Source organism: Somniosus microcephalus, chromosome 13, assembly GCF_052327205.1.
Source record: "Somniosus microcephalus isolate GS21.2 chromosome 13, FLI_Smic_1.0, whole genome shotgun sequence".
NCBI classification, from domain to species: Eukaryota; Metazoa; Chordata; class Chondrichthyes; order Squaliformes; family Somniosidae; genus Somniosus; species Somniosus microcephalus.
The window spans coordinates 2,586,646-2,611,943 of NC_140999.1; the positions used below are offsets into that span (position 1 = coordinate 2,586,646).

Sequence of the window (25,298 nt, forward strand, 5' to 3'; positions counted from 1 at the left end):
CTCGCCTCACTCCCCATCCCCGCCCCCTCGCCTCACTCCCCCTCCACCAGCACCTACAGACGGGGAGCTGGGGGAGTCTCAGAAGCCGGGTTAACTCCAGTACGGGAGGGTGCTCACTGCACCACAGCCCCCGGTATCCTGTCCCCCGACCCCACCTCCACCGACCCTCCCTGGGCTGTGGGCAGCGGGCTCCCCGGTTCCCCAGTCATATTCCCACTTTTCACCCTGCTCCGAGATGTAAGTCAGACCAGGCTATTCCGCTATGTTGGTGCTGTCTCAACTGAGCCTGAACCTGTTCACAAGCAGTCGTCGCAGGTCAGAGTTTAGGAGCAGGGACCCAGGCTGATTCTCCCCCTCGCTAACACGGGGGGGGTGCTGATGCCAGTTCTAACTCCTCGAACTAAGCAGAAATGGAACCTGGTCCTTTCCAGGTCTCTGTCGTCCACTTTTCTCCATCCTTTGACCCCAACTTCTGAATATGGAAACCAGCGTGCCCAGCCCCCATCCCGTACCCCAGTACCTAGCATGCCCAGCGTTCCCAGCCCCCCCAGTACCTAGCCTGCCCAGCCCCCCAATGCCCAGCATTCCCAGCACCCCGTACCCCAGTACCCAGCATGCCCAGGCCACGCCCCAGTACCCATTACTCAGCCCCCCCAGCCCCCGGTACCCAGGGTGCCCAGCCCCCGGTGCCCAGCCCCCGGTACCCAGGGTGCCCAGCCCCCGGTACCCAGGGAGCCCAGCCCCCGGTACCCAGGGTGCCCAGCCCCCGGTGCCCAGCCCCCGGTACCCAGGGAGCCCAGCCCCCGGTACCCAGGGTGCCCAGCCCCCGGTACCCAGGGAGCCCAGCCCCCGGTACCCAGGGAGCCCAGCCCCCGGTACCCAGGGTGCCCAGCCCCCGGTGCCCAGCCCCCGGTACCCAGGGAGCCCAGCCCCCGGTACCCAGGGTGCCCAGCCCCCGGTGCCCAGCCCCCGGTACCCAGGGAGCCCAGCCCAGGGTGCCCAGCCCCCGGTACCCAGCCCCCGGTACCCAGGGTGCCCAGCCCCCGGTACCCAGGGTGCCCAGCCCCCGGTGCCCAGCCCCCGGTACCCAGGGTGCCCAGCCCCCGGTACCCAGGGTGCCCAGCCTCCTGCGATATTAAGACCTCGCTCTCTGCATCGAGAGGCGGCTCCTGGGAGCTTTGGTAAAACCTGTGACACTGGAGATCCTGGGTATTGGGCACCTGCTTGTGAAAGCTTCACTCGGGTGTGTGCACAACAACAACAACAACTTGTATTTATATAGCACCGTTAACGTAGTAAAACATCCCAAGGCGCTGCACAGGAGTATTTTAAGACAAAAAAATTTTGACACCGAGCCACAGGATAAATTAGGGCAGGTGACCAAAAGCTTGGTCAAAGGTAGGTTTTAAGGAGCATCTTAAAGGAGGAAAGAGAGGTAGCGAGGCGGAGAGGTTTAGGGAGGGAATTCCAGAGCTTAGGGCCCGGGCAACAGAAGGCACGGCCACCAATGGTTGAGCGATTATAATCAGGGATCCTCAAAAGGGCAGGATTAGAGGAGCGCAGATATCTCGGGGGGGGGGGGGGGGCTGCGGAAGTTGTAGGGCTGAACGAGGTTACAGAGATAGGAAGGGGCGAGGGCCATGGAGGGATTTGAAAAGAAGGATGAGAATTTTGAAATCGAGGCGTTGCTTAACTGGGAGCCAATGCAGGTCAGCGAGCACAGGGGGTGATGGGCGAACGGGACTTGGTGCGAGTTAGGACACGGGCAACGGGTTTTGAATGATCTCAAGTTTACACAGGGTAGAATGTGGGAGGCCAGCCAGTAGTGTGTTGGAATAGTCACGTGTATGTGTGTTCACCTGTTTGTGTGTGTGCGTACACATGTGTGTGTATAGGTGTGTGTGTACACGTGTGTGTGTATAGGTGTGTGTATAGGTGTGTGTGTACACGTGTGTGTGTGTGTATAGGTGTGTGTGTATAGGTGTGTGTACAGGTGTGTGTGTGTGTGTGTATAGGTGTGTGTATAGGTGTGTGTGTGTACACGTGTGTGTGTATAGGTGTGTGTGTATAGGTGTGTGTACACGTGTGTGTGTATAGGTGTGTGTGTACACGTGTGTGTGTATAGGTGTGTGTGTACACATGTGTGTGTGTAGGTGTGTGTGTACACGTGTGTGTATAGGTGTGTGTGTACACGTGTGTGTATAGGTACGTGTGTGTATAGGTACGTGTGTGTATAGGTACGTGTGTGTATAGGTGTGTGTGTGTATAGGTGTGTGTGTACACGTGTGTGTGTATAGGTGTGTGTGTATAGGTGTGTGCGTGCACATTTGGTGTGTCATGTTCGAGCTTCACAGGTAGCAAGCTGTTGAATAGTTTCAGTAAGTGTGGAGACGGTTGGCGGGATTGTTGGACAGATAGCAGAGGGTGAGTTTTTCATTGCGAGTGAGAATTGATGGGTGGAACTCCCAGAGCCGCCTCTTCACAGTTTAAATTTCTAAAATAAATGGACATTTCTGCCACCAAATTAGAATAAAAAAGACTTGTATTTCTATAGCGTCTTTCACCACCTCAGGACGTCCCAAAGCGCTTTACAGCCAATGAAGTACTTTTGAAGTGGAGTCACTGTTGTAATGTGGGAAACGCGGCAGCCAATTTGCGCACAGCAAGCTCCCACAAACAGCAATGTGATATTGACCAGATAATCTGTTCTTGTTGATGTTGGTTGATAGATAAATATTGGCCCCAGGACACCGGGGAGAACTCCCCCCTGCTCTTCTTCGAAATAGTGGCTGTGGGATCTTTTACATCCACCTGAGGGGGCAGACGCGGCCTCGGTTTAACGTCTCATCTGAAAGATGGTGCCTCCGACAGTGCAGCACTCCCTCAGTACTGACCCTGCGACAGTGCAGCACTCCCTCAGTACTGCCCCTCCGACAGTGCAGCACTCCCTCAGTACTGACCCTCCGACGGTGCAGCACTCCCTCAGTACTGCCCCTGCGACAGTGCAGCTCTCCCTCAGTACTGACCCTGTGACAGTGCAGCACTCCCTCAGTACTGACCCTCCGACAGTGCAGCACTCCCTCAGTACTGTCCCTGCGACAGTGCAGCACTCCCTCAGTACTGACCCTCCGACAGTGCGGCGCTCCCTCAGTACTGCCCCTCCGACAGTGCGGCGCTCCCTCAGTACTGCCCCTCCGACAGTGCGGCGCTCCCTCAGTACTGCCCCTCCGACAGTGCGGCGCTCCCTCAGTACTGCCCCTCCGACAGTGTGGCTCTCCCTCAGTACTGCCCCTCTGACAGTGCGGCGCTCCCTCAGTACTGCCCCTCTGAAAGTGCGGCGCTCCCTCAGTACTGCCCCTCCGACAGTGCGGCGCTCCCTCAGTACTGCCCCTCTGACAGTGCGGCGCTCCCTCAGTACTGCCCCTCTGACAGTGCGGCGCTCCCTCAGTACTGCCCCTCCGACAGTGCGGCGCTCCCTCCGTACTGCACTGGGACTGCCGGCCTGGATTAAGGGCTCAAGTCTCTGGAGTGGGGACTTGAACCCACAACCTTCAGACTCAGAATTCTTCTTGGGGCTGCTGTCCAGAGTGGAGCAGCTTGTCTGAGTGTCTGTCGTGAGATCTCAGACTGCAACTGTCGAGATCATCAGCTCCAACCTGGTGACATCCCAAATGACTCATCCACCCCCTCCCCAGTGCAGCAGGCCCGCGGATGTGCCAGGCAGAGGGCAGGGCCAGCTGGTGACCAGAGGTGATTGCTCTTCCGTGTCATGACCGAGCACCAGGTGAGTTAGCTCCACCTGAACACAAGCTTCTCCCAGTGAATCCCAGGAGCTCTTCCCGCTGGCAATTCGCTTAGACATCACAGGTTAGAGGTTAGAGGTCACATGTCAGCATAGCAGCAAAAGACACAAAGTAGGCAAATAAATTCGAATCACTTGACCTTTTTAAAGGGTTTCATTCTAGTGCTGCAGAATATGGTAACAGTGAGGACAAAGCAGCCCGCTTGATTGGCACCCCATCCACCACTTTAAACATTCACTCCCTCCACCACCGGCGCACCGTGGCTGCAGTGTGTACCATCTACAAGATGCACTGCAGCAACTCGCCAAGGCTTCTTCGGCAGCACATCCCAAACCTGCGACCTCTTCCACCTAGAAGGACAAGGGCAGCAGGTGCATGGGAACACCACCACCTCCAAGTTCCCCTCCAAGTCACACACCATCCTGACTTGGAAATATATCGGCCGTTCCTTCATCGTCGCTGGGTCAAAATCCTGGAACTCCCTCCCAAACAGCACTGTGGGAGCACCTTCACCACACGGACTGCAGCGGTTCAAGGCGGCTCACCACCACCTTCTCAAGGGGCAACTAGGGATGGGCAATAAATGCTGGCCGTGCCAGCGACGCCCACCTCCCGAGAATTAATTAATAAATTTATAAAAAGATAAGCCCCGATGGGAGCTGGTGGGGACTGTGGGGACATTGTGTGTCTATGGAGACGGCAGGGTTCATTAAAGGGTCAACAAGATTGGTCCTGTGGATGGTACAGAGGCGAGGGGAAGGGGAGTGGAGCAGGTCCAACTACTTCACAGAAGGTGGGGAATGTTTGGAATGAATTGCCTGAGGGGGCCGGGGGGGTGGGGGCCGGGGGTGGGTGATCATGGCTGATAACATCAGGAAGTGTAAGAGGGAGCTGGACAGGCGTTTGTTGTGAAAATCAGTTGCGGTATTAAGCGGGTGAACTTTGTGCTCAGGTTTTGACTCTGCAACATAGGAACAGGAACAGGCCATTCAGCCCCTCTAGTCTGTTCCACCATTCAATTTGATCATGGCTGATCTGTATCTTAACTCCATCTCCCCGCCTTGGTTCCATAACCCTTAATACCCTCGCCCAACAAAAATCCATCAATCTCAGTTTTGAACCGGGGCCAGCTGGATGGGCTGACTGATGCTGTACACTAACTCTCATGGTGTTGACTGCATTGCCTGCTGCCCCGGAACCTGCTCTCGGACACGGTCTGTACCCCGCTCTGGGATTGACAGCTGCCTGGGCACCCTGCTTCTCCAGAGTGAAGCGCTACAGCACACAGCGTACAAGAATGGAGCTGGGGGGCTATCTCTGTAACCTCCTCCAGCCCTCCGAGATCTCTGCGCTCCTCCAATTCTGGCCTCTTGCACATCCCCGACTTCCATCGCTCCACCATTGGTGGCCGTTCAGCTGCCTGGGTCCTAAGCTCTGGAATTCCCTCCCTAAACCTCTCCGCCTCTCCTCCTTTAAGAGGCTCCTTAAAACCGACCTCTTTGACCAAGCATTTGGTCACCTGCCCTAATTTCTCCTTGTGTGGCTCCGTGTCAGTGTTTTGTCTGATGTGCTTTTGTGAATCCCCTTGCATTGTTTTCTACAATAAAGGGGCTATATAAATACAAGTTGTTGTTGTACGGGAAGTGTCTCCACTTGTGCAGGACTAGGGGCCATAAATATAAGATAGTCACTAATAAATCCAATGGGGAATTCAGGAGAAACTTCTTTCCCCAGAGAGTGGTGAGAATGTGGAACTCGCTCCCACAGGGAGCGGTCGAGGTGAATAGCAGAGAATCATTTAAGGGGAAGCTGGATAAACACATGAGGGAGAAAGGAATAGAAGGATATGGTGATAGGGTGAGATGAAGAGGGTGGGAGGAGGCTCGTGTGGAGCAGAAACACCGGCACGGACTGGTTGGGTCGAATGGCCTGTTTCTGGGCTGTACATTCTGTGTAATGCTGTGTAATTACTTGCAGTTGAACGCGAAGTTTCTGAGCTTGAGCAGCTGTTGGAGACTCTGTCACATTGGGGAGACGAAGGGTGTTCCTGGAATTCACTGTGTCGGAGATGGTCAGCTCACAGGCAGAGCGGGCAGCAGAAACAAGCTGCTAGCAGGTGATTCCGTAGACTGGAATAGATCCTCGGGGGACTCGGAGGTAATGATGCAGGAGCGGGAAGCGAAGCCCTTGCTGGAGGTGCTCTGGCTTTGATTTGATAGATGATTGTAACTAGGCGCGGTGCGGGCTGTCCCACTCAGTTGGACGATGGAGGAGAAACGTTGGAAGAGGTGCGGTCGACAGTGTCAGAGATTGCAGAGAGCTCGAGGAGGATGAGAAGGAATTATGACCCATGGAGAGATCAAGGTAAGATTTGTCGATAAGGACCACACCGCCACCACTGTAGGTCAGACAGGGCAGGTGGTGGACTGTACAGCCAGGTGGGGGGCAAGGGGTCACCAACCATGAGCCAAGTATCAGTCAAAGCCAGGATCATCCATAATAAGGTCACGGGTGGCAAGGGCCATTGTTTGCAAGTGAAGGGACTTTCTGGAGGGAAATGGGGAGAGGGTGGCGATTGTTGATATGTTGGCAGAGTCAAAGGGGGCAGTGGTGGGATGGGAAAGTTGGTGTGAGAGGGGGATGGAGCAGGGTCGGGTGCCTTGAGAGGCCATTCGGAGAATGGGAGGGGCACAGAGGATCGCTGCGGGCTAGCAGAGAGGTAGTGACTAAGCCCAACACCGCCTTCAGTGTGCCAGTGCAGCCTTCAGTCGCCTGAGGAAGAGAGTGTTTGAAGACCAGGACCTCAAACCCGGCACTAAGCTCATGGTCTACAGAGCAGCAGTGATACCCGCCCTGCTGTATGCCTCAGGGACATGGACCATGTACAGCAGGCACCTCAAAGCACTGGAGAGGTACCACCAACGCTGCCTCCGCAAGATCCTGCAAATCCATTGGCAGGATAGGTGCACCAACGTCAGTGTTCTTGCTCAGGCCAACATCCCCAGCATCGAAGCTTTGACCACGCTCGATCCGCTCCGATGGACGGGTCACATTGTCCGCATGCCCGATACGAGACTCCCAAAACAAGCGCTCTACTCGGAGCTCCGACACGGCAAGAGAGCCCCAGGTGGGCAGAGGAAACACTTCAAGGACACCCTCAAAGCCTCCTTGAAAAAGTGTAACATCCCCACCGACACCTGGGAATCCCTGGCCCAAGACCGCACAAAGTGGAGGAGAAGCATCTGGGAAGGCGGCGAACACCTCGAGTCTCTTCGCTGGGAGCAAGCGGAAGCCAAACGCAAACAGCGCAAGGAGCGCACGTCAACCCAAGCACCCCACCCACCCGCCCCTTGAACCGCCCCTTGAACCGCCCCTTGAACCACCATCTGCCCCACCTGTGACAGAGACTGTAGGTCCCGCATTGGACTCATCAGTCACCTGAGAACTCATTTTTAATGTGGAAGCAAGTCATCCTCGGTTCTGAGGGACTGCCTAAGAGAGAGAGTGATGGTTTAGGGTAAGTATTGTGGTGTCGTGGGGGGCTAAGTTCCTGAGAGGGGAGAAATGTATGGGTGACAGGAAGCGGTGGAGATGGAAGAGAAGAGAGCGAGAGCAGCCAAGAGAAAGATAGAAGGGATGGGATTGGGGAACCAGAGAGGCAGACAGAATATGGACACAAATGGACACATGGAAATCAGATTACATACACATGAAAAAGATTAGGATAGCTATGTCCTGGTTGTAAGCAGAGGACAGGGAGGAGATGATATTGAGCGAGTCCAAAGTCTAAGGTCCTGTGGTGAGATGAAGTTGGCTTGTTGGCAGGGTGGAGTTGACTTTGGAGCATTGCTGACCCAATCTCCTGTCAGGAGGAAGTTGTGGGGAAGGAGAGAATCCAGGAGCTGGTAGAGAGGCAGATTGTTGGAGGTTGTCGAGTTGAATCAGGGAGGAGTGGAGAGTTGCGAGAAGTTAACAGAGGTTGATCCAGGGGGTCAAGAGGACCTGCCCTGAGCAACGCGGCCCGTCGGATCCACCAGGACCTGTCAGTCATCCTAGTTACAGTGTGAGAAAGTTAAACTCCCGCGGAGTGACCGGAACTGATCTCTGCTGGAAAAACTCAGCAGGCCAGGCAGCGTCCGTGGAGAAAAAATAGAGTTTTCACCCGAAACGTTGACTCTATTCTCTCTCCACGGATGCTGTCTGGCCTGCTGAGTTTTTCCAGCATGTTCTGTTGTTATTTCGGATTTCCAGCATCTGCAGTATTTTGCTGTGTACTGATCTCTGCTAACTGTGCCGAGCAGCTTGTGAATGATTAGGTGGGATCCTGAGCGGTGTTCCTCTTTTGGTAGGACCAATCAAAAATAAACAAATAAACTGTAACTAATAAAACTTTAAATAAACGTTAACAAATCAAATTAAAATTTGGTTGTCCAAATCAATTATGCACTCCAGTCCCCGCGGCGCCCACCGGTCACGGAAGTACTCGAGCGTGCCGGCGGACACCGCGTGCTCCATCTCCTGGGCCACCCGGGCGCGCCTGAGCGGTGTGACTGGAGTTTGATTGGTGGTGAGGGGATTCCAGAAGAGGGTGGAGGAAATTCTCTGTCAGCCTGTGTCGCTGGTTTGCTCTGGAATGAGGAGGCGAGGTCCTGCTCCGCCTGAGTCGCTGGTTTGCTCTGGAATGAGGAGGCGAGGTCCTGCTCCGCCTGAGTCTCTGGTTTGCCCTGGCATGAGGAGGCGAGGTCCTGCTCCGCCCGAGTCTCTGGTTTGCCCTGGAATGAGGAGGCGAGGTCCTGCTCCGCCTGAGTCTCTGGTTTGCTCTGGAATGAGGAGGCGAGGTCCCGCTCCGCCCGAGTCTCTAGTTTGCTCTGGAATGAGGAGGCGAGGTCCTGCTCCGCCTGTGTCTCTGGTTTGCTCTGGAATGAGGAGGCGAGGTCCTGCTCCGCCTGTGTCTCTGGTTTGCTCTGGAATGAGGAGGAGAGGTCCTGCTCCGCCTGAGTCTCTGGTTTGCTCTGGAATGAGGAGGCGAGGTCCTGCTCCGCCTGAGTCTCTGGTTTGCCCTGGAATGAGGAGGCGAGGTCCTGCTCCGCCCGAGTCTCTGGTTTGCCCTGGAGTGAGGAGGCGAGGTCCTGCTCCGCCCGAGTATCTGGTTTGCCCTGGAATGAGGAGGTGAGGTCCTGCTCCGCCTGAGTCTCTGGTTTGCTCTGGAATGAGGAGGCAAGGTCCTGCTCCGCCCGAGTCTCTGGTTTGCTCTGGAATGAGGAGGCGAGGTCCTGCTCCGCCCGAGTCTCTGGTTTGCTCTGGAATGAGGAGGGGAGGTCCTGCTCCGCCCGAGTCTCTGGTTTGCTCTGGAATGAGGAGGTGAGGTCCTGCTCCGCCTGTGTCTCTGGTTTGCTCTGGAATGAGGAGGTGAGGTCCTGCTCCGCCCAAGTCTCTGGTTTGCTCTGGAATGAGGAGGGGAGGTCCTGCTCCGCCCAAGTCTCTGGTTTGCTCTGGAATGAGGAGGCGAGGTCCTGCTCCGCCTGTGTCTCTGGTTTGCTCTGGAATGAGGAGGCGAGGTCCTGCTCCGCCTGTGTCTCTGGTTTGCTCTGGAATGAGGAGGCGAGGTCCTGCTCCGCCTGTGTCTCTGGTTTGCTCTGGAATGAGGAGGCGAGGTCCTGCTCCGCCTGTGTCTCTGGTTTGCTCTGGAATGAGGAGGCGAGGTCCTGCTCCGCCCGAGTCTCTGGTTTGCTCTGGAATGAGGAGGCGAGGTCCTGCTCCGCCTGTGTCTCTGGTTTGCTCTGGAATGAGAAGGTGAGGTCCTGCTCCGCCTGAGGCTCTGGAATGAGGAGGTGAGGTCCTGCTCCGCCTGTGTCTCTGGTTTGCTCTGGAATGAGGTGAGGTCCTGCTCCGCCTGAGGCTCTGGAATGAGGAGGCGAGGTCCTGCTCCGCCTGTGTCTCTGGTTTGCTCTGGAATGAGGAGGCGAGGTCCTGCTCCGCCTGTGTCTCTGGTTTGCTCTGGAATGAGGAGGCGAGGTCCTGCTCCGCCTGTGTCTCTGGTTTGCTCTGGAATGAGAAGGTGAGGTCCTGCTCCGCCTGAGGCTCTGGAATGAGGAGGTGAGGTCCTGCTCCGCCTGAGTCTCTGGTTTGCTCTGGAATGAGGAGGTGAGGTCCTGCTCCGCCTGAGTCTCTGGTTTGCTCTGGAATGAGGAGGTGAGGTCCTGCTCCGCCTGTGTCTCTGGTTTGCTCTGGAGTGAGGAGGTGAGGTCCTGCTCCGCCTGTGTCTCTGGTTTGCTCTGGAATGAGGAGGTGAGGTCCTGCTCCGCCTGTGTCTCTGGTTTGCTCTGGAATGAGGAGGTGAGGTCCTGCTCCGCCTGAGGCTCTGGAATGAGGAGGCGAGGTCCTGCTCCGCCTGAGGCTCTGGAATGAGGAGGCGAGGTCCTGCTCCGCCTGAGGCTCTGGAATGAGGAGGTGAGGTCCTGCTCCGCCTGAGTTACGCCGCTCCGCGAGTCCTGTGCAGGGAATTCCCGGTCCTCCTCTCCCAGGCGCATCTTGTTCATTTGGTGTCCAGCGAAGTTGGCGGGTGTGCGGCGGAGGCGGGCCGCTGTTTGTAAGCCGGAGATGTTATTGGTGAAGAGGGTGGTTTGAAGTTTCTGACTGTGAGCACCTCAGCCCAATGCTGTCTCTCTGGGCGGAGAGAGCCTTCATGGCACAGCCAACCAGACCGAACCAGGGAAAACCAGAGAGACACCCGAGAAACAAAAGCTTCCACATCAAAGCAGAATTCAATCTTCACACACACACAAAAAAAACCTTTCCAAGGAATGCACTTTCCCTAAGGCGCGAGTGCGGAGAGAGCGGGAGCTTCCCAGCCTCCAACTTTGAATGAAAAAGTTTCCCAACTTTGTTACAAGGAGGAAGAAGTTAATTCCCAGAAGAGAGGAGGGGGAGAAGTTAAGTCACAAACTTGGCCGGACTTGAGAACCCAGAGCGCCCGGTGAGAGCGAGGGTCTCGGTGGAGGTGCTCGGGGGGGTTCCGACAGCTCGATGGCCCCCACCCCGCTCCCACTGTGAGCACAGGGCAACTTGGCAGCATCTGGATCAGCCTTCCCTGCCCCTGCTGAACGGAGTCTGGAAATGAGGCGCATCAGCCGCTGCTGGGGGATTTTAGCCAGTTTGCTCTGGGGCTGCATTCTCTGCTGCTGCAGCCAACAAAGACAGTAAGTGCTGTGTGTGTGTGCTCTGTGTGTGTGTGTGCTGTGTGCACTGTGTGTGTGGTGTGTGTGTGTCTGTGTGTGTGTGTGCTGTGTGGTGTGTGCACTGTGTGTCTGTGTCTGTGTGTGCACTGTGTGTCTGTGTCTGTATGTGCACTGTGTGTGTGCTCTGTGTGGTGTGTGTGTGTCTGTGTGTGCTGTGTGCACTGTGTGTGTGGTGTGTGCGGTGTGTGTGCGCTGTGTGTTGTGCGCTGTGGTGTGCGTGTGCGGTGTGGTTGTGTGTGTGTGTGTGTGTGCGCGCGGTGTGGTGTGCGCGCGGTGTGGTGTGCGCGCGCGGTGTGGTGTGTGTGCGCGCGCGGTGTGGTGTGTGGTGTGTGTGTGCTGTGTGCACTGTGTGTGTCTGTGTGCGGTGTGTGTGCGCTGTGTGTTGTGCGCTGTGGTGTGCGTGTGCGGTGTGGTTGTGTGTGTGCGCGCGCGGTGTGGTGTGTGTGGTGTGTGCGCTGTGTGCGGTGTGTGTGGTGTGTTGTGTGTGCGCTGTGTGTTGTGTGTGTGCGCGCTGTGTGTGTGCGCTGTGTGTTGTGTGTGTGTGCGCTGTGTGTTGTGTGTGAGCGCGCTGTGTGTGTGTGCTGTCTGTGTGTCTGGGGGTTGGCCAGGGGCAGTTGTGGGGCTGCAGGACACTCGGTGCCACAGAGGGACCGGGCTTGACACTAACTTCCCCGCTGTGTGTTCTAGGGGTTACCTGGTAACGGCGCCCTCGGTTTTCAGAGCAGGGGTCGAAGGGCGGATCAGTGTCACAATATTCAAACCTCTCAAACACACCGAGGTCCACGTTCAGCTGGTGGCTAAAGGAGAAATTGTCGCTCACAGTCGGGGCTCGGTGCTCGGTGAGTTCTCATTTTATTTCTGCTTCGGGAATATTTGCTGCAGGTTTTTGCTGATCCCAACTTGTTGAATGAAGGATGTTTTTGTTAAACTGATTACCGAGCATTTTAGTAACTAAAAACATGGAATTGTGTGGTTTTTTTTGCAGAAAAGGGGACGGTCAGATTAAAGGTAAGGTTACAATGATTTACTGTCAGAAAAGTTGGGAAGGGGAGCCAACAGTTTTTGGCAAAGTTTATTTGTGGTGGTGAAATTGACAACCGCGTGGGTCACTTTCTGATTCCACCACATGGTCTCTTTCTCTCTCATCCAAATACTGTCACTTTCTCATCCTCTCCCTCATACTGTCACTTATCTACCTTCCTGTTTCACTGTTTCTGACTGTCTCTCTCTGTCTCTCATTCTGTCGGTCTCTCGCACGCTCTCTGCCTGTTTCTGGCTCACTCTCATTTTCTGTCAGGCTCCTTTTCAATGTCTCGCTCTGTCTCATAAGAACATAAGAAATAGGAGCAGGAATATCCCATTCGGCCCTTCAGTGACTGAGCCTCCACAGCCCTCTGGGGTAGAGAATTCCAAAGATTCACCACCCTCTGAGTGAAGAAATTCCTCCTCATCTCAGTCCTAAATGGCCGACCCCTTATCCTGAGACTGTGACCCCTGGTTCTAGACTCCCCAGCCAGGGGGAAACATCCTCCCTGCATCTACCCTGTCAAGCCCTGTAAGAATTTTGTATGTTTCAATGAGATCACCTCTCATTCTTCTAAACGCTAGAGAATATAGGCCTAGTCTACTCAATCTCTCCTCATAGGACAATCCCCCCATCCCAGGAACCAGTCTGGTGAACCTTCGTTGCACTCCCTCTATGGCAAGTATATCCTTCCTTAGGTAAGGAGACCAAAACTGTCCACAATACTCCAGGTGTGGTCTCACCAGGGCCCTATATAATTGCAGTAAGATGTCTTTACTCTTATACTCAAATCCTCTTGTAATAAAGGCCAACATACCATTTGCTTTCCTAATTGCTTGCTGTACCTGCATGTTAACTTTCAGTGATTCGTGTACAAGGACACCCAGGTCCCTCTGAACACCAACATTTCCCAATCTCTCACCATTTAACAAATACTCTGCTTTTCTATTTTTGTGCCAAAATGGATAACTTCTCATTTCCCCACATTACGTTCCATTCGCCATGTTCTTGCCCACTCACTTAGCCTGCCTATAACCCTTTGCAGCCTCTTTACATCCTCACAACTTACGTTCCCACCCAGCTCTGGATCATGAGCAAATTTGGATCGATGACACAAGGTCTCGTTCTCACTCCCCGACTTTCTTCCTTTCTTTCTTCCACGCTGTCTACTCCGGGTCCCGTTTGTTAAACCGGCCATACGTCTGAACACACGTCTGTGGTCAAGAAATCCCTGCCCACCCCCTGCCATCCAGTGCTGGCCCGCTGGCCTTTGGTGACATTCGACCGCCAATGCCTGCTCCCAGCACTGGTTCAGGAATGGAGACCGACTCTGCTCACACCGAGCTGGCTGAAGGAAGCTTTCACCAACAGGATTCCGCGGACGGCAGCCTGAGTCTGTTTGTGAAGTTATTCATGAAACGTCAGCACCTTATTGGAGCAAAGAGTAAAGTTTCTGCCGACTCCCGGTTCTCTGGGTTATACTCTCACTTCTCTTTATTTGCCCCATGATTTCTCAGAGATTCTGTCCACCCTGCTCCTGACACCAGCTTTCTCTGATTATCCGAGTGTGCCGCAGGGAGAGGGGCAGACAGACACTGCCCCTTCAGAGGGCACTGAAAGCTCAGGGAGAATGTTTGCCCCACGGTGACCCAGCTCGGACTGCACTTCACTTCACTCGGGCTTTGATTGTTCGCCGGTGACTGCGGGGACGCAGTGTGGCTGCAAACCTGTTTCGTGAAGCCTGTAAGAGACTCCATTTGCACGTTGGCTGTGTGGTGTTAGCTCAGCCCTGATGGGTGTCGCTGGACCCGCAAGAGAGTTCTTCCCCATCACAAACCAGTCATCATGAATGGAAAGGGCAGGCCCGGCCAGGAGGACCGATACCACCCCTGGAACCCGTACCCCAGTGAGAGTCAGTGCCTGTGGAACCCGTACCCCAGTGAGAGTCAGTGTGTGTGGAACCCGTACCCCAGTGAGAGTCAGTGTCTGTGGAACCCGTACCCCAGTGAGAGTCAGTGTCTGTGGAACCTGTACCCCAGTGAGAGTCAGTGTCTGTGGAACCCGTACCCCAGTGAGAGTCAGTGTGTGTGGAACCCATACCCCAGTGAGAGTCAGTGTCTGTGGAACCCGTACCCCAGTGAGATTCAGTGTCTGTGGAACCCGTACCCCAGTGAGAGTCAGTGTGTGTGGAACCCATACCCCAGTGAGAGTCAGTGTGTGTGGAACCCGTACCCCAGTGAGAGTCAGTGTGTGTGGAACCCATACCCCAGTGAGAGTCAGTGTCTGTGGAACCCGTACCCCAGTGAGATTCAGTGTGTGTGGAACCCGTACCCCAGTGAGAGTCAGTGCCTGTGGAACCCGTACCCCAGTGGGAGTCAGTGTGTGTGGAACCCGTACCCCAGTGAGAGTCAGTGTGTGTGGAACCCGTACCCCAGTGAGAGTCAGTGTGTGTGGAACCCGTACCCCAGTGAGAGTCAGTGTCTGTGGAACCCGTACCCCAGTGAGAGTCAGTGTGTGTGGAACCCGTACCCCAGTGAGAGTCAGTGTGTGTGGAACCCGTACCCCAGTGAGAGTCAGTGCCTGTGGAACCCGTACCCCAGTGAGAGTCAGTGTGTGTGGAACCCGTACCCCAGTGAGAGTCAGTGTCTGTGGAACCCGTACCCCAGTGAGAGTCAGTGCCTGTGGAACCCGTACCCCAGTGAGAGTCAGTGTGTGTGGAACCCATACCCCAGTGAGAGTCAGTGTGTGTGGAACCTGTACCCCAGTGAGAGTCAGTGTGTGTGGAACCCGTACCCCAGTGAGAGTCAGTGCCTGTGGAACCCGTACCCCAGTGAGAGTCAGTGTGTGTGGAACCCATACCCCAGTGAGAGTCAGTGTGTGTGGAACCCGTACCCCAGTGAGAGTCAGTGTGTGTGGAACCCGTACCCCAGTGAGAGTCAGTGCCTGTGGAACCCGTACCCCAGTGAGAGTCAGTGTGTGTGGAACCCATACCCCAGTGAGAGTCAGTGCCTGTGGAACCCGTACCCCAGTGAGAGTCAGTGCCTGTGGAACCCGTACCCCAGTGAGAGTCAGTGTCTGTGGAACCCGTACCCCAGTGAGAGTCAGTGTCTGTGGAACCCGTACCCCAGTGAGAGTCAGTGTCAGTGGAACTCGTACCCCAGTGAGAGTCAGTGTGTGTGGAACCCATACCCCAGTGAGAGCCAGTGTGTGTGGAACCCATACCCTAGTGAGAGTCAGTGTGTGTGGAACCCGTACCCCAGTGAGAGTCAGTGTCTGTGGAACCCGTACCCCAGTGAGAGTCAGTGTGTGTGGAACCCGTACCCCAGTGAGAGTCAGTGTGTGTGGAACCCGTACCCCAGTGAGAGTCAGTGTCTGTGGAACCCGTACCCCAGTGAGAGTCAGTGTGTGTGGAACCCGTACCCCAGTGAGAGTCAGTGTCTGTGGAACCCATACCCCAGTGAGAGTCAGTGTGTATGGAACCTGTACCCCAGTGAGAGTCAGTGTCTGTGGAACCCGTACCCCAGTGAGAGTCAGTGCCTGTGGAACCCGTACCCCAGTGATAGTCAGTGCCTGTGGAACCCGTACCCCAGTGAGAGTCAGTGTCTGTGGAACCCGTACCCCAGTGAGAGTCAGTGTCTGTGGAACCCGTACCCCAGTGAGAGTCAGTGTCAGTGGAACTCGTACCCCAGTGAGAGTCAGTGTGTGTGGAACCCATACCCCAGTGAGAGCCAGTGTGTGTGGAACCCATACCCTAGTGAGAGTCAGTGTGTGTGGAACCCGTACCCCAGTGAGAGTCAGTGTGTGTGGAACCCATACCCCAGTGAGAGTCAGTGTGTGTGGAACCCGTACCCCAGTGAGAGTCAGCGTCAGTGGAACCCGTACCCCAGTGAGAGTCAGCGTCAGTGGAACCCGTACCCCAGTGAGAGTCAGTGTGTGTGGAACCCGTACCCCAGTGAGAGTCAGTGTCTGTGGAACCCGTACCCCAGTGAGAGTCAGTGTGTGTGGAACCCGTACCCCAGTGAGAGTCAGTGCCTGTGGAACCCGTACCCCAGTGAGAGTCAGTGCCTGTGGAACCCGTACCCCAGTGAGAGTCAGTGTGTGTGGAACCCGTACCCCAGTGAGAGTCAGTGTCTGTGGAACCCGTACCCCAGTGAGAGTCAGTGTCTGTGGAACCCGTACCCCAGTGAGAGTCAGTGCCTGTGGAACCCGTACCCCAGTGAGAGTCGGGGCAGGCTTGGCTTATTCTGACCAAGGACTGAGAAAGTTTCTGCCCCCAAGGGGAATGAAATTCACTAACACGACCCTCCGAGTGGCAAATTTCAATTCGATGAAGGCCTAACTGAAAAGGAATGATGCCAGGAGTTACAGGACACAGTGTCCGGTGCAGCGGAGGCCTGAGCAGCTTCCGTTCAAGTCTCATGGAGTGTTGTAACAAGCACTGTGAAGTATTTGCCACGTTTTGATTCCTACCAGCGTCTGACACAGGTGCCATTTTCTGCCTGACTGGAGTGAGCTGTGGAGATCTCCCGAAATCATTCTGTTACCAAAGAAGGATCTTGCATTTCTATAGCGCCTTTCACCACCACGGTGCTTCCCAAGTCACTTCACTTCCAATGAATACATTTCAAGTTGTAGCCACTGTTGTAAAGTAGGAATCGCGGCAGCCAATTTGTTCACAGCAAGATTTCAATGAACAGCAATGTGATAATGACCAGATCATCTGTATTAGTGATGTTGATTGAGGGATAAATATTGGCCCCAGGACACCGGGGAGAACTCCCCCGCTCTTCTTTGCAATAGTACCGTGGGATCTTTTACTTCCACCTGAGAGGGCAGACGGGGCCTCGGTTTAACGTCTCATCCGAAAGACGGCACCTCCGACAGTGCGGCACTCCCTCAGTACTGCCCCTCCGACAGTGCGGCGCTCCCTCAGTACTGCCCCTCCGACAGTGCGGCGCTCCCTCAGTACTGCCCCTCCGACGGTGCGGCGCTCCCTCAGTACTGCCCCTCCGACAGTGCGGCGCTCCCTCAGTACTGCTCCTCCGACAGTGCAGCGCTCCCTCAGTACTGCCCCTCCGACAGTGCGGCGCTCCCTCAGTACTGCCCCTCCGACAGTGCGGCGCTCCCTCAGTACTGCCCCTCCGACAGTGCGGCGCTCCCTCAGTACTGCCCCTCCGACAGTGCGGCGCTCCCTCAGTACTGCCCCTCCGACAGTGCGGCGCTCCCTCAGTACTGCCCCTCTGACAGTGCGGCGCTTCCTCAGTACTGCCCCTCCGATAATGCAGCGTTCCCTCAGTACTGCCCCTCCGACAGTGCAGCACTCCCTCAGTACTGCCCCTCCGACAGTGCAGCGCTCCCTCAGTACTGCCCCTCCGACAGTGCAGCACTTGCGCCGCGATGCACTTATATACTTGTGCTGTACACTCACCCTCACACATTCTGATACACTCGCCCTCACACATTGCACTGATACACTCGCGCTCTGTGTCTAACAGATGGTGTAACTGATCTGGCCAGCTGGAAGTATTTGTGCTGAACTCTTGCTGCATGCTGTGAGTTCTACTTTTTACCAGCGCATTGGCTGGAACCCTTGGCCCAAGGATAACTTGTCGATGAGAGAAGCTCATCCATCGCAACCCACGATCCCCCATCACAGTCTTCAATTCCTTGAATGATTCCTTGTCCCTGCCCGGAGCCCATTCCAGTGATTGCTCTCTCCTTGTCTTGACCTCGCCTTTCCCCAGTCAGCCCCTCTGTCCTCTCGCCCTGAAGGAATGACTCAAGATTAACCTTCTCTCTCCCATGTAGTATTTTGTATCTCTAAGGTTCTCCGGCCTCCTGTTCTCTGACACCAGGGATCAGCCGCATGGCCCTTCTCTGAAGCTCTTCCAGGACAGATGTCTCCCTTGTGGCTTGGTGACTCGGCCCGAGTGCAGTACGCGTGGTGCAGCCTGACCAGTGCGACTGAGACGTTAAACCGAGGCCCTGTCTGCCCTCTCAGGTGGATGTAAAAGATCCCATGGCACTATTCAAAGACGAGCAGTGACGTTCTCCCCGGTGTCCTGGCCAATATTATCACTAAAAACAGATTATCCGGTCATTATCACATTGCTGTGTGTGGGAGCTTGCTGTGCGCAAATTGGCTGCCACGTTTCCTACATTACAACAGTGACCACACTTCAAAAGTACTTCATTGACTGTAAAGCGCTTTGGGACGTCCTGAGGTTGTGAAAGGCGCTATGGAAATGCAAGTTCTTTCTTTCTTTTCCTTTCTTCCTCCCCTCTTTCCTTCCTTCCCTCCTGTAGTTTCTACCTCCTGTACTTCCTCTCCTCTCTTTCTCTCGTTGACCTGTTCCTGGTTCCAGGATTATACCAACATCCACCCATCAAAATTCTACAGCCGCGAGAACATTATGAATAGTTTTGCATTGTACTTTTTCAAAAGGATTATTTTGCATTTAAGAAAATAAATGTTTTTAGGCGAAGTTCTGAACTGTAATTCTGACCCAGGATCCGACAGTTAAACTGTTCTGGTCATTTGCAGAGATTTTCCTAGTGGCGTGATGCTGCAGTACTGGCTTCTGCCAACAGAGGTTCCCAGTGAGCCAGTAAATGGCTGGTCTCTCTCTGGTGGCTAAGCGCCAGTTCCTCAGCACTGCTGCAATTTGCTGCACAGGTCTAAATGGATCCCTAGGTGAAATAAGAAATTGACCCTTAATCTCTAAACAGTATATTAAAAATCTGTGTCTACACACACTTCCTGTCGACTTTTTCCATTATAAATTCCTACAAATATATTTACAATGGAAACTTTCTACGTAAACATGTCACGCTGCAATTACACCCTCCCGCCAGTGGTGGCGCTGAAGCGCCTCAGATTTGCTAGTCTTGGCTCCTCAGCCTGTAACAGAGAAACTCTTGCTGCAACCAACACTTCCCAACTTGCCACAAATTTTGCCATTTGATATAAATAATATAAAATCAGAGTATTATTTAAAAATAAGGACTTTTGAATGGGGACAGAATTACACCAGTGCACCAGCCTTCAAAAGACAATTGGACAGGTACTTGGAGAGGACTAAGTTGCAGGTTTATGGGGAAAAAGCTGTGGGACTACGATGGAGAGAATCTTTCACAGGCACGATGGGCTGAATGGTTTCCTTCTGTGCTGTAAGATTCTATGATACTACCCTGGCCCAATGATCCCACTGCCCTTAAACCTCACGTCACCTGCAGTGTGCGATTCGAGGACAGTTCCACGGGGGATCGGCCAGGAATACAACGTTTTGGGTTGTGATTCAGCTCGTCGATCCACTTACTGTTTAATTTGAAGATGGGAGCCGGACTGTTAGAATTAAGCCTAACGTAGAAACAAAGGTAGTTGCCCTGGCATTTTTGTTTTCTTTCAAGTTTATTTTCCTCTTCCGCTGTCCCTCCCTCCTCCTCGTCTCCTGAAGGCGCCGACACTCGCCGGGGCAAAGTCCCGCGATTGCTGGTCACTCTCTGAGATCTCTGCGGTGGCCACTGTCCAGGTACAAGCCCAGTCAGTGAGAGGCAGGAGAGAATTCGATCACAGAGAACGTCACATCCTCACCACTATCCCAGTGAGAATCGATGTCGAGGGGAAGTATCGATGTCGGGGGAGGGGTCAGGGTGTCGGGGAGGGGTCGGGGGATCTGGGGGGGTCTGCGGGGCTGTAATGTGGTCATCAATCTCCTTCCCTCTTCTAATCTCTCTCCTTTGTCTCCCAGGTGCCTCCGGGTTTCAGTGGACAGGCTCAGTTAAAGGTTTGGGGCAATCGGCATCTCACCGACGATGGCTACATCTTCCACAATTTCACAACCGTTACCATCGACTCCAAGGGGTCGTCTGTGTTTATCCAGACGGACAAACCTGTCTACAAACCGAAGCAAAAAGGTACACCTTACTCCACCCACCTGGACATTACCCACTACATGGGCTGACGGCACATCCCTGTGTATTAATCATACAGAGAGAAGTGGCCCTCATTACCCACACATTAACTCGGTCATAGCTCTCTCTCCTGTAAGTCAGAAAGTCATGGGTTCAAGTCTCCCTCCAGGCTGACACTCCCCAATGCTGTACTGAGCGAGCACCGCACTGTCGGAGGGGCAGTACTGAGGGAGCGCTGCACTGTCGGAGGGGCAGTACTGAGAGAGCGCCGCACTGTCGGAGGGGCAGTACTGAGGGAGCACCACACTGTCGGAGGGACAGTACTGAGGGAGCGCCGCACTGTCAGAGGGGCAGTACCGAGGGAGCGCTGCACTGTCGGAGGGGCAGTACTGAGGGAGCGCTGCACTGTCGGAGGGGCAGTACTGAGGGAGCGCTGCACTGTCGGAGGGGCAGTACTGAGGGAGCACCGCACTGTCGGAGGGGCAGTACCGAGGGAGCGGCGCACTGTCGGAGGGGCAGTACCAAGGGAGCACTGCACTGTTGGAGGGGCAGTACTGAGGGAGCGCCGCACTGTCGGAGGAGCAGTACTGAGAGAGCGCCGCACTGTCGGAGGGGCAGTACTGAGGGAGCGCTGCATTGTCGGAGGGGCAGTACTGAGGGAGCGCCGCACTGCCGGAGGGGCAGTACTGAGGGAGCGCCGCACTGTCGGAGAGGCAGTACCGAGGGAGCGCCGCACTGTCGGAGGGGCAGTACTGAGGGAGCGCTGCACTGTTGGAGGGCCCATCTTTCGAATGAGACATTAAACTGAGGATAGGTGTGTCTGTTCCCGTAGTTCAGGTTCAGTCCGTGAAGACTAAATCTGCCCCATGTTAAAGTGCTGGATAAACACACGCTCGCACTCTCGCTCTGCTTTCACTATCACTTTCTTTTCTTTATCTCTTTTTCTTTAATTCTTTCTCGTTCTTTCATTCTTTTACTTTCTGTCTTTCTTTTCCCTTTTTCTCTTTCCTTCTCTCTCTTCCTTTTGTTTCCTTCTTTATTTCCCTCTCCCTATCAATCGTTACCTTTTTTTTCTCATTTCTTTCTCTCTACAGAGAAAGTGTGAAGTGATACATTTTGGTAGGATGAACGAGGAGAGGCAACATAAACTATAGGCTACAATGTGAAAGGGGGTGCAGGAACAGAGAGACTGGGGGTGGGCGTACACCAGTCTTTGAAGGTGGCGGGACGAGTTGAGGAGGCTGTTAAAGTAAGGCTTTATTAATAGAGGAACAGAGTACAAAAGCAAGGAAGTTATGTTAAACTTTTATAAAACACTGGTTCGGCCTCAGCTGGAGTATTGTGTCCGATTCTGGGCACCGCACTTTAGGAAGGATGTCAAGGCCTGGGAGAGGGTGCGGACGAGGTTTACTAGAATGATCCCAGGGATGAGGGACTTCAGTTACGTGGAGAGACTGGAGAAGCTGGGGTTGTTCTCCTTAGAGCAGAGAAGGTTAAGGGGAGATTTAATCGAGGCGTTCAAAATCATGAGGGGTTTTGATGGAGTAAATAAGGAGAAACTGTGTCCAGTGGCAGGAGGGTCGGTAACCAGAGGACACAGATTGAAGATAATAAGCAAAAAAAGCAGAGCTGATGGGAGCCGCGTACAGGGACACACATCTCATGTTCCTGTCTCACTCCCGACTCCAGTCGATTTTGGCATGATGGAACAACAACAACTTGCATTTATATAGCACCTTTTAATGTAGTGAAATGTCCCAAGGGGCTTCACAGGAGCGATTATCAAACAAAATTTGACACCGAGCAACATTATGAGATATTAGGGCAGAGCTGCGTCAAGGAGGTTGGTTTTAAGGAGCGTCTTAAAGGAGGAGAGAGAGGCGGAGAGGTTTAGGGCGGGAATTCCAGAGCTCGGGGCCCCGGTGGCTGAAGGCACGGCCGCCAATGGTGGGGCGAAGGGAGTGGGGGATGGACAAGAGGCCAGAATTGGAGGAGCGTGGAGATCTCGGGGGGGGGGGGGGGGGGGGGGGTTGTAGGGCTGGAGGAGCCTGTCTGGAGTACTGCATTCAGTCTGGGCCCCGCACAGAACGATAGAAACACAGAATGTGTGGGTGAGTATTTAATCGAATCACGGGTTATTAAATATAAGTAAAAGCGAAGATGAAACCTGCACTTTCTTTCACTGTTGCCTTTTCCCTCTGTTCCACTCACAGTGCTGATAAATGTGTTCACCGTCACCCCTGACCTGCGACCCACCAATCAGAAGGTAAGATTTCCCGCTCTCTGTCTCTGCCAGTTTCTGGTGTCACGCAGTTCAATGATTTAAATCAATAAAAACAAAGTGACTAATCGAACTGGCCTCTCTGACCAATCGCAGACACAGCAACAATTGGGGGTCAGTCGTTCGCTTCAGTGCCCTGGATAAGGGATTAGGAAAAATGCCAGGATTCCTGCTCCTGATCCCTACTGCCCACTGTGTGCTGGGACAGTTCCTGTAGATCGCTGTGTGCTGGGACACTTCCCGTAGATCGCTGTGTACTGGGACAGTTCCCGTAGATCGCTGTGTGCTGGGACACTTCCCGTAGATCACTGTGTGCTGGGACACTTCCCGTAGATCGCTGTGTGCTGGGACACTTCCCGTGACCCAGGACTGCTCATCATTTAATTTTGTTGGATCTCCCCTCTCTCTCTCGCCCCCTCTCTCTCTCTCGCCCCCTCTCTCTCTCTCGCCCCCTCTCTCTCTCTCGCCCCCTCTCTCTCTCTCGCCCCCTCTCTCTCTCTCGCCCCCTCTCTCTCTCTCGCCCCCTCTCTCTCTCTCGCCCCCTCTCTCTCTCTCGCCCCCTCTCTCTCTCTCGCCCCCTCTCTCTCTCTCGCCCCCTCTCTCTCTCTCGCCCCCTCTCTCTCTCGCCCCCTCTCTCTCTCGCCCCCTCTCTCTCTCGCCCCCTCTCTCTCTCGCCCCCTCTCTCTCTCTCGCCCCCTCTCTCTCTCTCGCCCCCTCTCTCTCTCTCGCCCCCTCTCTCTCTCTCGCCCCCTCTCTCTCTCTCGCCCCCTCTCTCTCTCTCGCCCCCTCTCTCTCTCTCGCCCCCTCTCTCTCTCTCGCCCCCTCTCTCTCTCTCGCCCCCTCTCTCTCTCTCGCCCCCTCTCTCTCTCTCGCCCCCTCTCTCTCTCTCGCCCCCTCTCTCTCTCTCGCCCCCTCTCTCTCTCTCGCCCCCTCTCTCTCTCTCGCCCCCTCTCTCTCTCTCGCCCCCTCTCTCTCTCTCGCCCCCTCTCTCTCTCTCGCCCCCTCTCTCTCTCTCGCCCCCTCTCTCTCTCTCGCCCCCTCTCTCTCTCTCGCCCCCTCTCTCTCTCTCGCCCCCTCTCTCTCTCGCCCCCTCTCTCTCGCCCCCTCTCTCTCGCCCTCTCTCTCTCTCGCCCCTCTCTCTCTCTCGCCCCCTCTCTCTCTCTCGCCCCCTCTCTCTCTCTCGCCCCCTCTCTCTCTCTCGCCCCCTCTCTCTCTCTCGCCCCCTCTCTCTCTCTCGCCCCCTCTCTCTCTCTCGCCCCCTCTCTCTCTCTCGCCCCCTCTCTCTCTCTCGCCCCCTCTCTCTCTCTCGCCCCCTCTCTCTCTCTCGCCCCCTCTCTCTCTCTCGCCCCCTCTCTCTCGCCCCCTCTCTCTCGCCCCCTCTCTCTCGCCCCCTCTCTCTCGCCCCCTCTCTCTCGCCCCCTCTCTCTCGCCCCCTCTCTCTCGCCCCCTCTCTCTCGCCCTCTCTCTCTCTCGCCCTCTCTCTCTCTCTCGCCCTCTCTCTCTCTCTCGCCCCCTCTCTCTCTCTCTCGCCCCCCTCTCTCTCTCTCGCCCCCTCTCTCTCTCTCTCGCCCCTCTCTCTCTCGCCCTGTCTCACTGAACATTCTCTCTCTCACACACTCCTTCCAGTGTGGGTCATTGGATGGCGATTAGGAGCAGGAACATAGGCGGAGCAGCAGGCCATTCAGCCCCTCAAGCCTGTTCCGCCACAGAACCCTGGCTGATTTCCCCGCTCCCTGTTGCAGGAGAGCTGAGGTTCGTTGGATCTGGGGCAGTCCCGAGCTGTCTGACTCATCCAGCGAGTCCCTGAATCCATGGGGTCAGCGGGAGCTGTTCCGTGTTGTAGGGTCAGGCCGAGGGGAGACATTCCCTGTCTCGGATTGTGGAATGGGGCCTTTGGAACAAGCTCAAGCTGCTTCACCCTGGGGATGTGCACTGAATATCCGGGAGGCTAATTGAGGTCCTGGACTTGTCAGGAGTGGGACCAGGCGCTTCCGGTTAAACCGCTGGCTTCTGACAGACCGCTCCGGGCCCACCTCCAGCTGTGAAGCCGGGTTTGTCTTGGCTCCACTCCAAGCTGCATTCCAACTTATCATCTGGTTTCTTACAGAATGCAAGTTTTGGCGACGGTTTCGGCATTCCTGTCTTGGCTAAGGATTTTTATAAATATAGAACGCTTCATTTCTGGTTAGGTTTGTGGTCATTGACATTATACTTGTTGATAATTTGGTGTCATAAAGCTCAACAAATGCAGTATTGATTTTTTTTTTCCATCCTTGGGATGTGGGCGTGAGTGTGACAGGGAGGGAAAGCGAGACAGAATGACAGTGGGCGAGGCCGGCATTTACTGCCCGACCCTAATTGGCCCGAGATGGTGGCGGTGAGCCGCCTTCTTGAACCGCTGCAGTCCGTGTGCTGATCTTTGTAGCAGGTTTGATACAACTGAGCGACTCGCTCGGCCACTTCAGAGGGCAGTTCAACCGCGGTGGTGTGGGACTGGAGTCACCTGCAGGCCCAGCCCGGGTAAGGACGGCGGGTTTCCTCCCCGAAAGGACATCAGTGAACCAGATGGGTTTTTGCGACAATCCGACAGATTCACGGCCACTTTTACTGAGCCGAGAGACGGTGAGGAGAGGAAGGGCAGAAATGAAAAGAAAACCTGGATATTAAAGTCAATCGGTTCTGTTTGTCTTTGTTTCTCACTCACTGGCTGAACCTGTTTGCATTTTGTGGGCTGGGGGTTTGGAAAGGGCTGTTGCCTCATGGTTGGAGAAATACGATCCGTTAGGATCAGTAAGTTGAGTATATGGGAATTAATGGGAACACGGGGATGGACTGCAGCCTCCGCGCACCATAGAATGGGCCTGTGGGCCCCACGGGTTCGGGCGTTGATACTGTGAGGTTTGATAGCGGGGACTGATCCTCTCCGTAAACAGAGGGTGTCACTGAAGCGACTCGTTCAGCAATAATCCTGATTCAGATATTGTCCTCTCTTGCAGGTCGAGGCTTACATTGTGGTGAGTTACCCGGGTTACTACTGA

General features: G+C 54.9%; 1 protein-coding gene across 1 annotated transcript; it reads left to right on the forward strand.

Moving 5' to 3' along the window:
* Window positions 1-10,491: 10,491 nt before the first annotated feature.
* On the forward strand, window positions 10,492-25,298 carry LOC147107968 (C3 and PZP-like alpha-2-macroglobulin domain-containing protein 8). The gene is made up of 6 exons (XM_086005977.1): window positions 10,492-11,002; window positions 11,729-11,880; window positions 12,027-12,049; window positions 19,817-19,982; window positions 22,193-22,245; window positions 25,257-25,298. Exons 1-6 carry the CDS (start codon window positions 10,920-10,922, stop codon window positions 25,296-25,298), a joined length of 519 nt encoding a protein of 172 aa, XP_085862103.1. The 5' UTR covers window positions 10,492-10,919.